This window comes from Pseudophryne corroboree, chromosome 2, assembly GCF_028390025.1.
Source record: "Pseudophryne corroboree isolate aPseCor3 chromosome 2, aPseCor3.hap2, whole genome shotgun sequence".
Classification (NCBI taxonomy): domain Eukaryota; kingdom Metazoa; phylum Chordata; class Amphibia; order Anura; family Myobatrachidae; genus Pseudophryne; species Pseudophryne corroboree.
In genome coordinates this window covers 84,086,510-84,101,812 of record NC_086445.1, presented here as the reverse complement: position 1 = coordinate 84,101,812, position 15,303 = coordinate 84,086,510, and the positions used below count along the sequence as shown (strand labels likewise).

Sequence of the window (15,303 nt, the reverse complement as noted above, 5' to 3'; positions counted from 1 at the left end):
TTTGGGTAATGCAAACTACCTTCATATTCCGATTTGGATTTGGATTTGAAGCTTACTTAAGATTTGCGCCAGTGTGGGATCACTACCGAATCAGGTTCCTGCCATTCGGTCTATCATCAGCCCCAAGAATCTTTATAAAGAGCATAACAATAGTGGTGACAGGATTGAGACAGTTGAGGGTCACGATCATACCTTCTCAAGACGATCTACTGATATAGACCTCATCTCAGAAACAGCTGATAAAGGATGCTCAGCATCTCATCAAAGTCTCATTCAACATGGGTGGATTGTGAACTTCCAGAAATCCAACCTCATGCTAACTCAACGGATTCAATTCCTCTGTCTCATCTTGGACACTATACAATTGAGAGTATTCCTACCAGAGCACTAGATCCAGGACCCACAAAGGTTAGTGGTTCAGGTACTAAGGAAACAGACGGTTTCTCTACACCTCTGTGTGCTACTTCTCGAGAAGAGGGTGGCGTCATTCACAGCTCTCCGGTACGGCAGACTTCATTCCCGACCATTCCAGATGAAACTCATTGCTCAGGGAGCGGATTCGCACTGGCTTCTGCATCGAAGAATCCAACTTCCAGCACACATACGAACCTACTGATTTGGTGGTCGTTGCAAAAGAATCTCACAGCATGCAAGAGATTCGGCATTTGAGATTGGAGGATCCTGACAACGGACGCCAGTCTCAGCGGTTGGGATGCCGTCCTAGTGGTACAAAGTCCTAACGGTTTGCAGATTCAGGATGGAATAAATCCAGTCAGTTATTGCGGGCTTAGAACATGAAGGGCAGCCTGCCCAAATACATTCTCGAACTGAGAGCAGTTTACAATGCGCTTCTCTTAGCCGCAGACCTAGTCATGGGTCAACACTTAAAGATACAGTCGGACAATGTCACGACGACTGCATAAACCATCAAGGGGGAACAAGGAGCAGGATGGCGTTAATGGAAGCCACAAAGATCTTGTTGTGGGCAGAAAGGCCAAACATCATCCTCTCGGCAGTGTTCATGGAAAACGGGGAAGCAGATGATCTCAGCTGCCAGGACATGCATCCGGGAAAGTGGTGCCTACATCCACAGATTTTCGACAGGGTGGTGAGGAGATGGGGTCTACCTCTAGTCAATCTAATGGCGTCTCGGCGAAACCATCAGCTGCCCAGATCTGTGTCCAGGACAAAATATCCAGCAGCAGAAGGAGTGGACGCAGTAACACTTCCTTGGTGTTACAGGAGGGTTTTTATTTATCCACCTTTCCCACTCATACCCAGGGTTCTGAAACGGTTGAACCGAGAATGAGTACGGGCACTTCTAATTGCACCAGATTGGCCCCACAGGAGTTGGTACTCAGTCCTGCGAGGGTTACTGGTGGAAGATCGTTGGCAATTACCTCAAAGGGAGGACCTGCTATCTCAGGGACTGTTCCAACACCAGACCTACATAGGCTGCGTTTAACGGCGGGGCTATTGTAAGAAACAGAGGGATACCAAGAACGACCGTTCCTACGATAATTACCACTAGGAAGCCGGTCACAGCCATGCACTACTACAGGATTTGGAAGATGTACATGGACTGGTGTCAAGAACGTGGGTGGAATTCGACGAACTTCCACTTATCCAGACTTTTGCTATCCCTTCAGACCGGTCTAGATATAGGACTAAGGCTGGGCTCTTTGAACGTTCAAATTTCGGCTCTCTCCATCCTATGTCAACAAGCGGTTAGCATTCTTGCCAGAGGTTCAAGCCTTTTTACAGGGGGTTCTGAGGATACAACCCCCTTTTTCGCCCTACAAATGCGCCATGGGACTTTAATTTGGGTTGGAATTTTTCAGATCTCCAACGTTTGAGTCGTTAGCAAGAACAGAGCTGAACTAAATTTTTTGGAAGGTCACGTTATTGCTTGCCTTGGTTTTGGCCAGGCGGGTTTCTAAGTTGGGAGCCCTATCGTGTAAGAGTCCTTTGAATGTCTCATGGGGTTAGAGCAGAACTCCGTACAAGAACAGGTTTCCTTCCTAAGGTGGTTTCGGGGTTTCACGTAAGCCAGCCAATTGTGGTCCCATCTTTTCAGAGTCTCGCAGATGGGGAAGTGTCCATGGATGTTGTCCGAGCATTACGGGTATACGTACAAGTTACGTCGGCCTTCAAAATGTCGGACCATTGTTTGTTCTTTATGATGGGCCAAAGAGGGGTTGACCAGCATCTAAGCAGCTTTTGTCTAGATGGATTCGACTTGCCATTTGGCAAGCTTAGGGTTCCTGTGGCAAACAGGTTTCGGTTCAGACGGGTGCTCCTACCAGATCAGTGGGTGCCTCGTGGAGGGCCATCAGAGGTGTTTTCACTACTCAACTTTGCAGAGCGGCGACGTGGTCCTCAGCCCACACGTTCGCGAAATTTTACAAGTTTGATGCCTTTGCGTCCGGACACTCTAAGTTCGGACGTTTAGTTCTGCAGACCACTGACAGCACTCCCTCCCTGGGGGATAACTTTGGGACGTCCCCTACTGTATATGACTCCAGTGTCCCCTAGTGGATGAAAGAGAAAAGAGGATTTTGGTACTTACCGATAAATCCATTTCTCTGAATCCTCTAGGGGACACTGGACGCCCGCCTCGGTGCTGTCAACCTGCTGTGTTCAAGGTTCTTGTTCAAACAGTTCGTGCAAACAGCGTTGGTTTTTTCTGTTAAGAGTTTCTTGGAAGCTGTTTGATATGTTGTACGGTTCGGTTCCTCGCCATGTGCTCTAGTTTCATGTCCTGCTCTCTCTGTCAAATTTTCCAAACTGAGGGATGTGAAGGGGGAGGAGCCGGCTGTGCAGACAATGCTAATTTTTAGATTGTGCCACACCTCCGGTTGCAAGCTTCACACCCCTACTGTATATGACTCCAGTGTCCCCTAGAGGATTCAGAGAAATGGATTTATCTGTAAGTACCAAATTCCTCTTTTTTTTCCATCAGAAAGTTGGTGACCACTGTTACACCTTGTAGTTTAAAGCCTAATCCAGTGGTTCCCAAGCACTTAACAGATGGACGGACTGAGGTACTAATTAAGGGCCCTATACAGACCTGATCGCAGCAGCAAAAAATTGCTCTCTAATGGGCAGGACCATGTACACTGCAGGGGGGGGGGGGGGGGGCAGATGTAACGTGCAGAGAGAGTTAGATTTGGGTGGGTTATTTTGTTTCTGTGCAGGGTAAGTACTGGCTGCTTTATTTTTACACTGCAATTTAGATTTCAGTTTGAACACACCCCACCCAAATCTTACTCTCTTTGCACATGTTATATCTAAGCCCCCCACCCCCTGCAGTGCACATGGGGGTAAATTTACTAAGATGGGAGTTCTATTTATGATGGGATGTTGCCCATAGCAACCAATCAGCTTCTACTTCTCATTTATCTAGCACCTTCTAGAAGATAATACCTGGAATCTGATTGGTTGCTATGGGCAACATCCCATCTTAAATAGAACTCCCATCTTAGTAAATTTACCCCATGGTTTCCCCATTAGAGAACAATTTTGCTGCTGCGATCAGGTCTGAATTAGGCCCTAAGTCACCTGTGAGTTAGCATGGATATCATTAAAACCTGGACTGGTAGGCTACCTTCAGGACAGATGTAACATGTGCAGAGAGAGTTAGATTTGGGTGGGTTATTTTGTTTCTGTGCAGGGTAAGTACTGGCTGCTTTATTTTTACACTGCAATTTAGATTTCAGTTTGAACACACCCCACCCAAATCTTACTCTCTTTGCACATGTTATATCTAAGCCCCCCACCCCCTGCAGTGCACATGGGGGTAAATTTACTAAGATGGGAGTTCTATTTATGATGGGATGTTGCCCATAGCAACCAATCAGCTTCTACTTCTCATTTATCTAGCACCTTCTAGAAGATAATACCTGGAATCTGATTGGTTGCTATGGGCAACATCCCATCTTAAATAGAACTCCCATCTTAGTAAATTTACCCCATGGTTTCCCCATTAGAGAACAATTTTGCTGCTGCGATCAGGTCTGAATTAGGCCCTAAGTCACCTGTGAGTTAGCATGGATATCATTAAAACCTGGACTGGTAGGCTACCTTCAGGACCGCGTTTGGAAACCTCTGGCCTAATCAAAAGATATAATAGAAGGAATGTTTGCAAAACTTTTAAATATCACCTTTTAATAAATCCGTCTTTAATACTTAATTTGGGGCAGAAATAACAGAGCTCACACACATTCCAACATGTTTATATTTATTTAGGTATTGTTTGTCGGCGCTGTTTGTGCCAGTCGTAGCAAAGTATACCACCAGCTTCGACACTACAAATACTTTCTGTCCCTGCGCTGTGCTCCATTCCTTGATAAAGCTAAGGACGTTTCTGGAAAAGAATTAGTGATGCGAGCTTTATCTAAGATGGACGAGGATGATTTTATTAACAAGGTAAAGTACTTACATAGTATATAGGCAATGAGATATGAAGCTATAATAGCGTTAGTCAGCTGTTGGCATAACACAGTTACTGACAATACTCATTGGGTGGAATTCAAATGTTTTGCGTTCTTGATCTCCTATCTAAAGTGACGGGAGATCGCGGGGCGCCATTCAGTTGTTTATTTTTATTGTGCGGATATCACGCCCATAGAGGTCGGCTTTAGCTGCATAAAGTGGCTAAACCCGACCAGAGTGCTGAGCATAATCCTGGACAGTGCCATTTAGGTGCCCAAACGGGTCACTTTACGTGCACTTCAGCTTGCCACCCCTGGGGTAGTGCGAGCTGAAATGCAGACGCCAGCAGCCATCACGGCCGAACGGAGCTACAATTGAATAGCTCCGTTTGGGCGCCATCTAGTGGCTGCCGGCGGAATACAATTTGAATCTCGTCCTGACATGCATTAGGTCGACGTATACAAAAAGTGGACAGTGGGTAAGGTCGACAGGTACAAAAGGTCGACACAAGTTCTCCCGCCCCCCCCTTCCCCCCCGAAAAAAAAAAAAACCTGTAACCACTATCCGTAAAACATATATCCCAGCAGGCTCGCCTCGCTCTGCTACCACAGGTTACTATTCCCTTTCATAGTCCACATGGATAATGAAGCAAGCAAATGTTGGGAAAACATGTACCCAGCCCCCCCCCCCCAAAAAAAAAATGCATCGACCATTTGTCTGTCAAACATTGTCATGTCGACCTTTTCTACCCGTCGACCTTAAGCATTGTCGAGCTTTCATCTTGACCTTTTTGCGCCTGTAAACCTCATGCGTGTCGGCCATATGGTATCGACCTATTGATTGTCTACTTAGACATTGTCTATCTGTCATCCGGATACCATACACTAATTATACAGTATTATATAACTTATATTTCATGCACCCTCTCTTGGAACCCCCAAGTTCTGAGGGACTATTTTTAACTTTTGAGTAATTAACGACAGAGGATCACACTCTGATGTCCTAGTGCAGGCCGTGCAGTGATGTCTTTGGGGCGCATGGCTAGACCACATGAGGCAATTTCTGGCACCCGCCTACTTTCCAGTCGGAGCAATGCTTACCGGTACTGGTGGATCTGATCACACCACCATTGATGCACCATCAGTCTCAACATCGACTCCTAGAGCAGCACCTGCCTAGCGCAGCATCTCCCTCGTAACCATCCCAAAATATGACCACTGTGGCGCGGTGCTGCAAAAGAGATCTAAGCAGTATGCCGAAACACGCTCATGAAACGCTCATGACACCTCCTCTTTTTGAAATCACTTTAGGTCACCTCCCAGTCTCCACCCCGAAACGCCCATGGATTGCAGACCCCATCTCAAGTCATATCGATGACGTATGCCAGACCTGGGCAAAGTACAGCCCGCGGGCCACATACGGCCCTTTGGCAATCCCTGTCCGGCCCCTCTCCGGCCACAGGCTCCCTGCACCATGTATGCTCGGGTCCTGCAGGACGCGCTGTGAATCACAGTCCTATGTGTGCCTCAGCCAATACTGAAATGCTATTGGCTGAGGCGCACACAGGACAAGTGACTCACAGCACATCCTGCAGGACACAATCGTTCCCCATCGCCCCCCTCCCCTGTCAGTCACCGCCAGCATGTTCCCAAGGCGCCTCCTGATATGTCCGTCATCCTTCCTTGCCTGACAGCGCGCTGCTCAGTCAGCACCACAAGTACTGCTTGTGGAACAACAAGTCCCAGGTTCGATTGTCTCTTAATTTTCTCCCATAAATACCCAGCGCTGGACCTGGTGCACTTAAGACCTTCTTAATTAGGTTGGCGTCTTCCCCTTATTCCCGTATCCGTCAGGTAATGTGTGCAACTCAATTAAAAAGAAGGGGTGTGCACCACAGTGCATAAAACCACAAATTTATTAGTACAACCACATACCACTAAGTATGGAATCACATTCTAACAGTGGCGGTCTAAACCACCGCAAGTAACATCGGCATCATTGGTTCGGCCCTGCAACACAGTTCAGATTTTTCATGTGGCCCCCTATATAAATTAATTGCTACAGTTTAATATCATCTTATTTTCCCTCTTTGCAGGAAGTTGATTGTCTTGAAGAATATTTGAATGATGCCGATTATTTCCAGGAAGAGGATCTGGCGTTGCTAATAAGCTAGCCCGTGAAATATGGCTGATATACAGTTGTATTATTTGGAAAGCCATTTAACAAGATGTTTATATATGTTTTTAGTTGAGTCATTTTTATGGAAGATTTGACAATAAAGGAGAGACATGGTACATAGCAGGAGATATACAAATGAAAAGAATAACCGCGCAAGCTGCTGAAGGCGCCATTCAGGTGCACGTGACAGAAAGCCAATATAGTATTGGAACCAACGTCACATGTAAACTGGAGATCAATTAGGCAACCTAAACAAATTAACAAATATACAAATGGAGCCGTGCTCACCTGAGGCGGCTCCATCGCAAACGGGCACTCTAGGCGTGACTAGGCGATCTGTCCGTCTAGTCACGCCGGGAGTGTAGAGAGACGCTTCCAATCAGAGCGTCTCTGTCCGGGCACACAGATGGAGACGCTCTCCATTCAAGTGAATGGGGTGAGTCTCCGTCATGGGCGCGTGCTCGCGCTCAGGCGGACGGGGACGCTCCCGGCGATACAGACGGAGCCACGGCTAGTGTAGCTCCATCTGTATGTATGTATATATATATATATATATCGCTGCTGCAGAGCCGCTCTATAACAGGCATATGCCAAGACAGAATAATGAAAATCATCAGATCAATTACATTTCTAACGTGTTTCTAAAAGAAGAAACAAACCCCAAATACTAAAAACCGCCCCCTAACCTGTATAACCATACCCCAAACTTATGGCATACCTAGATCCCCATACAACAAATAAAACCTACGCCAGATGTAATAAAGTCTGATCTGGCCGTACTCTGACGTTGGTGATCATGTAGAAATCATGGTTTTGCCTTCATCCAGGCCAAAAGTGAAGGGACAAACGACCTGTAGTACTACAGGTCAAGTAAAAACAGGATAATGCAGCCAAGCCAAAAAAAAGTGGGGGGGGGGAATACATAAAGAAAAGCTACATACAGTATACAAAGGCATAAAAAACCCAGGAGTCAACCCTAGAGCCAAATGTGCCAGCTAGGTGGAAGCTTCACAGAATGTATCCGAAGGATGATCATGCCTGCCAGTCGCCACCCAATATCATAGCAGAGAGAGACAAGGAGGAGCTGGAGAAAGTCCAACCAGAGACCACTGCTCCATCACATCAAGCAGTCGCCCAGTTTAGACCAAGGAATTCTCAATTCCAGCAAGGTGCAGAGCAACATCAGGATGTTTAAAGTCGGGTAGTAGTACCATAGATGCCCTTAAAGTCCTGTCTGGAAGGAGTCTCCGGTAGGAGGATGGTATTCTCTGTCCACAGCAAACATTGCATGAAACTGACCAGCATCTGAGAGTCCCCACACGCAGGCTGACATCAGGGAAGCAGGATCTAATGTATTGTGTATTGGTTTTAGTTCATTCTTAGCTGTGTTCTTAACATATTAAACATGATTATTGGAGGTCATTCCGAGTTGGTCGCTAAGTTTTTCGTTCGCACAACATATTCGCAAAGTTGCGATAATGTAGTAAAATTGCGAACATCCGCCCCCAACGTATTTTTACTATTTCGTACGCAGTATTACACAAAGTGGGCGTACGCCAAATGAGATCGCAGCAATGCGAAACCATTGCAAAAACACATACTTCATCGTAAAAATACGAAGTTTTAGTAGATTTACACATTTTCCCTTAAAAGTGCACACTTTTGCGGACAAACGCACAACAATGTGTTTTTTTGCTATTAAATTAAATTACACCTTTCAGTTTAAAGTCCACAAGCCCACCTCAATTACGAATCCAATTAGTGTAATGAATGATAATGTTCATAACCAATTAAGTCAACAAAAAATACCTGAAGAACACTTTGTTGGCATAATTGGCCATCAACATTTAAATGTTTCAATTTTAAATATAGATGTTTTAAATGTTTTTTGGTTTTTTTGTAAAGGTGTTGTTTGTGAATGAAGGTGTTTACATGTTTATTAAGACAATACCCTCCTAACTGTTTCTTAATTTAATTTCTCTAACGTCCTAGTGGATGCTGGGAACTCCGTAAGGACCATGGGGATTAGCGGGCTCCGAAGGAGGCTGGGCACTCTAGAAAGATCTTAGACTACCTGGTGTGCACTGGCTCCTCCCACCATGACCCTCCTCCAAGCCTCAGTTAGATTTCGTGCCCGGCCGAGGTTGGATGCACACTAGGGGCTCTCCTGAGCTCTTAGAAAGTTATAGTCTTAGAATTTGTTCTTTTCAGTGAGACCTGCTGGCAACAGGCTCACTGCAGCGAGGGACTAAGGGGAGAAGAAGCGAACTCGCCTGCTTGCAGCCGGATTGGGCTTCTTAGGCTACTGGACACAATTAGCTCCAGAGGGATCGACCGCAGGCCCAGCCTTGATGTTCGGTCCCGGAGCCGCGCCGCCGTCCCCCTTACAGAGCCAGAAGCAAGAAGATGGTCCGGAAAATCGGCGGCATGAAGACTCAGTCTTCACCAAGGTAGCGCACAGCACTGCAGCTGTGCGCCATTGCTCCTCTCACACACTTCATACTCCGGTCACTGAGGGTGCAGGGCGCTGGGGGGGGGCGCCCTGAGGCAGCAATAAAAACACCTTGGCTGGCAAAAATACCTCAATATATAGCCCCAGGGGCTATATATGAGGTAAATACCCCTGCCAGAAGTCCATAAAAAATGGGAGAATAGGCCGCGAAAAAGGGGCGGAGCCTATCTCCTCAGCACACTGGCGCCATTTTCCCTCACAGCTCCGTTGGAGGGAAGCTCCCTGGCTCTCCCCTGCAGTCTACAAGGGTTAAAAAAAAGAGAGAGGGGGCACTAAATTTAGGCGCAGTATACATTATATATATAGATATAAAGCTATAGGGGACATAACTCAGTTAGTCCCTGCAGTATATAGCGCTCTGGTGTGTGCTGGCATACTCTCACTTTGTCCCCCCAAAGGGCTTTTGTGGGTCCTGTCCTCGTTTAGAGCATTCCCTGTGTGTCTGCGGTGTGTCGGTACGGCTGTGTCGACATGTTGAATGAGGAGGCTTATATGGTGACGGAACAGAGGCCGATATATGTGATGTCGCCCCCTGTGGGGCCGACACCAGAGTGGATAGAGAGGTAAAAGGTATTAACCGACAGTGTCAACTCCTTACATAAAAGGGTGGATGACGTAACAGCTGTGGGACAGCCGGCTTCGCAGCCCGCGCCTGCCCAGGCGTCTCAAAGGCCATCAGGGGCTCAAAAACGCCCGCTCTCTCAGATGGCAGACACAGATGTCGACACGGAGTCTGACTCCAGTGTCGACAAGGTGGAGACATATACACAATCCAATCCGTGACTTGATCCCGGCAATAAAAAATGTGTTTTACATTTCTGACTTTAACCTCTATAAATGGGTTTTAGGTTTGGGGAGAAAAAACAGGCAGTGTTTTGTTCCCCCATCAGATGAATAAATGAAGTGTGTGAAAAGCGTGGGTTCCCCCGTTAAGAAACTGGTAATTTATAAAAAGTTACTGATGGCGTACCCTTTCCCGCCAGGAGGATAAGTTACGCTGGGAGATATCCCCTAGGGTGGATAAGGCGCTCACACGTTTGTCAAAAAAGGTGGCACTGCCGTCTTAGGATACGGCCACTTTAATAGGTACCTGTTGATAAAAAAAAACCAGGAGGCTATCCTGAAGTCTGTATTTACACACTCAGGTACTAGACTGAGACCTGCAGATAGTGCTGCTGCAGCGTGGTTGGTGACCCTGTCAAACAGGGATAATAGTTGGCAAACATAAAAACATATTAAAGACGTTGTCTTATATATGGGGGATGCACAGAGGGATATTTTGCCGGCTGGCATCCAAAATAAATGTAATGTCCATTCTGTCAGGAGGGTATTAGAGACCTGTCACTGGACAGGTGATGCTGACTTAAAAAGCGCATAGAGAGCCTTATAAGAGTGAGGAATTATTTGGGGATGGTCTCTGGGACCTCGTATCCACAGCAACTGCTGGGAAGAAATAATTTTACCTCAGGTTTCCTCACAGAAAAAGGTACAGTCCTTTCGGCTTCAGAAAAGCAAGCGGGTCAAATGGCGCTTCCTTTCTGTACAGAGACAAGGGTAGAGGGAAAAAGCTGCACCAATCAGCCTGTTCCCAGAATCAAGATTCTTCCCCCGCCTCCTGTGAGTACACACCATGACGCGGGTGCTCCACAGGTGTAGCCAGGTACGGTGGGGGGCCGCCTCAAAAATTTCAGCAATTAGTGGGCTCGCTCACAGGTGGATCCCTGTTTCTTCCAAGTAGTATTTCAGGGGTACAAGCTGGAATTAGAGATGTCTCCCCCCAGCCGTTTCCTAAAATATGCCTTGCTGACAACTCCCTCAAGCAGGGAGGCTGTGCTAGAGGCAATTAATAAGCGGTATTCCCAGCAGGTAATACTCAAGGTGCCCCTACTTCAACAAGGACGGGGTTACTATTCCACACGGGTTGGGGTACCGAAACCGCATGGTTCGGTGTGACCCATTTTATATTTAAAATCCTTGAACATAAAAAAATTCAAGTTCAAGATGGAATCGCTCAGGGCGGTTATTGCAAGCCTGGACGAGGGGGATTACATGGTATCCCGGGACATCAAGGATGCTTACCTGCATGTCCCCATTTACCATCCTCGCCAGGAGTACCTCAGATTTGTGGTACAGGATTACCATTACCAAGTCCAGACACTGCCGTTTGGACTGTACATGGCACCGAGGGTGTTTTATCAAGGTAATGGCCGAAATGATGATACTCCTTCAAAAAAAAGGGAGTTGTAATTATCCCGTAATTGGACAATCTCGTTATAAGGGCGAGGTCCAAGGAGCAGTTGGTAGTCGGGGTAGCACTATTTTGGAAAGTGCTACAACAGCATAGGTGGATTCTAAACAGTCCAAAGTCACAGCTGGTTCCTATGACACGTCTACTGTTCCTGGGGATGGTTCTGGACATAAACCAGAAATAGTGTTTCTCCCGGAGGAGAAAGCCAAGGAGTTGTCATCTCTAGTCAGAGACCTCCTGAAACCAAAATAGGTAGCGGTGCATCATTGCACGCGAGTCCTGGGAAAAATGGTAGCTTCTTACGAAGCAATCCCATTAGGCAGGTTCCATACAAGAACTTTTCAGAGGGACCTGTTGGACAAGTGGTCCGGATCGCATCTTCCGATGCATAGGCTGATAACCCTGTCTCCAAGGACCAGGGTATCTCTACTGTGGTGGCTGCAGAGTGCCCATCTTCAAGAGGGCCGCAGGTTCGGCATACAGGACTAGGTCCTAGTGACCATGGATTCCAGCCTTTGAGGCTGGGGGGCAGTCGCATAGGGAAGAAACTTCCAGGGACTTTGGTCAAGTCAGGTTATTTCCCTACACATAAATATTCTGGATCTGAGGGCCATTTACAATGCCCTGAGGCCAGCAAGGCCTCTGCTTCAAAACCAGCCGGTACTGATCCAATCAGACAACATCACGGCAGTCGCCCATGTAATCAACAGGGCGGCACAAAAAGGATGGCGATGGCAGAAGCCACAAGGATTCTCCGATAGGCGGAAAATCATGTGTTAGCACTGTCAGCAGTGTTCATTCCCGGAGTGGACAACTGGGAAGCAGATCTTCTCAACAGACACGACCTCCACCCGGGAGAATGGGGACTTCCTCCAGAAGTCTTCCAATAGGATTGTACACCATTGGGAAAGGCCACAGGTAGACATGATGGCGTCCCGCCTTAACAAAAAGCTATAAAAGATATTGCTCCAGGTCAAGGGACCCTCAGGCGATAGCTATGGACGCTCTGGTAACACCGTGGGTGTACCAGTCGGTTTAGGTGTTCTCCCCTCTGCCTCTCATACCAAAGGTACTGAGAATAATAAGAAGGCGAGGAGTAAGAACGATACTCGTGGATGGCCAAGAAGAGCTTGGTACCCAGAACTTCAAGAATTTATATCAGAGGACCAATGGCCTCTGCCACTCAGTCAGGACCTGCGGCAGCAGGGGCCCTGTCTGTTCCAAGACTTACCGCGGCTGCGTTTGACGGCATGGCGGTTGAACGCCGGATCCTGAAGGAAAAGGGTATTCCGGAGGAAGTAATTCCTACGCTTACTAAAGCCAGGAAAGAGGTTACAGCAACTCATTATCACCGCATATGGCGAAAATATGTTGCATGGTGTGAGGCCGAAAGGGCCCCAACAGAGGAATTTCAACTAGGTCGATTTCTGCATTTCCTGCAAACAGGAGTGACTATGGGCCTTAAATTGGGTTCCATTATGTACAGATCTCGGCTCTGTCGATTTTCTTTCAAAAAAGAACTAGCTTCAGTACCTGAAGTTCAGACATTTATAAAAGGAGTGCTGCATAGTCAGCCCCCGTTTGTGCCTCCTGTGGCACCTTGGGATCTCAACGTGGTGTTGAGTTTTCTTAAAATCACTTTGGTTTGAACCACTAAAAACCGTGGATCTGAAATATCTCACATGGAAGGTGGTTATGTTTTTGGCCTTGGCTTCTGCCAGGCGAGTATCAGAATTGGCGGCTTTGTCTTGTAAAAGCCCTTATTTGATTTTCCATATGGATAGGGCAGAATTGAGGACTCGTCCCCAGTTTCTCCCTAAGGTGGTGTCAGCGTTTCACCTGAACCAGCCTATTGTGGTGCCTGCGGCTACTAAGGATTTGGAGGACTCCAAGTTGCTAGACGTTGTCAGGGCCCTGAAAATATATGTTTCCAGGACGGCTGGAGTCAGAAAATCTGACTCGCTGTTTATCCTATATGCACCCAACAAGCTGGGTGCTCCTGCTTCTAAGCAGACTATTGCTCGTTGGATTTGTAGTACAATTCAACTGGCACATACTGTGGCAGGCCTGCCACAGCCAAAATCTGTCAATGCCCATTCCACAAGGAAGGTGGGCTCATCTTGGGCGGCTGCCCGAGGGGTCTCGGCTTTACAACTTTGCCGAGCAGCTACTTGGTCAGGGGCAAACACGTTTGCAAAATTCTACAAATTTGATACCCTGGCTGAGGAGGACCTGGAGTTCTCTCATTCGGTGCTGCAGAGTCATCCGCACTCTCCCGCCCGTTTGGGAGCTTTGGTATAATCCCCATGGTCCTTACGGAGTTCCCAGCATCCACTAGGACGTTAGAGAAAATAAGAATTTACTCACCGGTAATTCTATTTCTCGTAGTCCGTAGTGGATGCTGGGCGCCCATCCCAAGTGCGGTTTATCTGCATTACTTGTACATAGTTATTGTTAACTAAATCGGGTTATTGTTGAGCCATCTGTTGAGAGGCTCTATTGTTTCATACTGTTAACTGTGTTTCATATCACGAGTTGTACGGTGTGATTGGTGTGGCTGGTATGAGTCTTACCCGGGATTCAAAATCCTTCCTTATTGTGTACGCTCGTCCGGGCACAGTACCTAACTGAGGCTTGGAGGAGGGTCATGGTGGGAGGAGCCAGTGCACACCAGGTAGTCTAAGATCTTTCTAGAGTGCCCAGCCTCCTTCGGAGCCCGCTAATCCCCATGGTCCTTACGGAGTTCCCAGCATCCACTACGGACTACGAGAAATAGAATTACCGGTGAGTAAATTCTTATTTTTTAAATCTTACGTTACATGTGTGAAATGTTTAATGAAATCAATTTCTGCTAGGCAATCTGCTGATCCTTTTTTGCATTAATAAACACAACACCCGGTTAACTTGAAATAACTTGTTTTTATTTTTAAAATATTTTAATCAGTAAAAAAAAAAGAACTCAAAATATAATTATGCAAATTTGTGGAGCTCATCAATGCAGCTCAGTAAGCCATGCAGGTGTTGCCGCATGTTGTCCAGAATGGCCACAAAACTTCTGGGATCTCCAACTGCAACATCTGAAATTAAGATGCAACATAAACATTAATAACTTATTCACATTACTTATTATACAAGCAAGGCACAAAGCACACTTTAATGCAGGCATGTCCAAACTGCTGGCCTCCAGCTGTTGTGAAACTACATAGACCAGCATGCCTTGACACAGTTTTGGGGTCAGAGAATGCCAAAGCTGTGTCAGGGCATGCTGGGATGTGTAGTTTTTCACCAGCTGGAGGGCCGCAGTTTGTACAGGCCTGCTTTAATGCCTAAGTGACTACATCTTGGCTGTTTTAAGGATAAATCAGTAGCAGAACAACACACAAGCCTGCTCAGCAATCTTTTTTGTAATATTTTTACAAGAAAGTGTACCACACCATGGGGTACATTTACTACTACGGGAGTTCGATTTAAGATGGGACGTTGACCATAGCAACCAATCAAATTAGACATATCTTGTAAAAGTGGACTTACAAATTACAAGTATAATCTTATTGGTTGCTATGGGCAACATCCCATGTTAAAGAGAACTCCACTCAGGTAGAAATGTTAGCCTGAAAACTGAGCACATATAAACCATGTTGTCCTGGCAACCCTGTTGAACTAATGTGTGTCGACCTAGAGTGGACACACAAAACATTGCACACATAAACAGTACATATAATGACACTCAAAAAAATCAATGCAACATGTACACCATGAATAATAACTCAAATATTTTTTCTTGGTAGCACATTTCCAACAGTACAACAGGGCATGTTTTGACATTGTAAGTGTAAGTAGCTAATCATTATTTCTCATAGTCCGTAGTGGATGCTGGGGACTCCGTAAGGACCATGGGGAATAGCGGCTCCGCAGGAGACTGGGCACAAAA

At 46.5% G+C, this 15,303-nt stretch overlaps 1 protein-coding gene across 2 annotated transcripts in view; it reads left to right on the top strand.

Moving 5' to 3' along the window:
- The window catches only part of CCDC82 (coiled-coil domain containing 82), a 178,644-nt gene extending 170,610 nt beyond the window's left edge, over nucleotides 1–8,034 (top strand). For both annotated transcript variants that reach the window (XM_063951491.1, XM_063951492.1), the window contains exons 7-8: nucleotides 4,249–4,428; nucleotides 6,530–8,034. In XM_063951491.1, the coding sequence (XP_063807561.1) occupies nucleotides 4,249–4,428; nucleotides 6,530–6,607 (258 nt within the window). In that variant the 3' untranslated portion in view covers nucleotides 6,608–8,034. The remainder of the gene's footprint in view (nucleotides 1–4,248; nucleotides 4,429–6,529) is intronic.
- The last annotated feature ends 7,269 nt before the right edge of the window (nucleotides 8,035–15,303 follow it).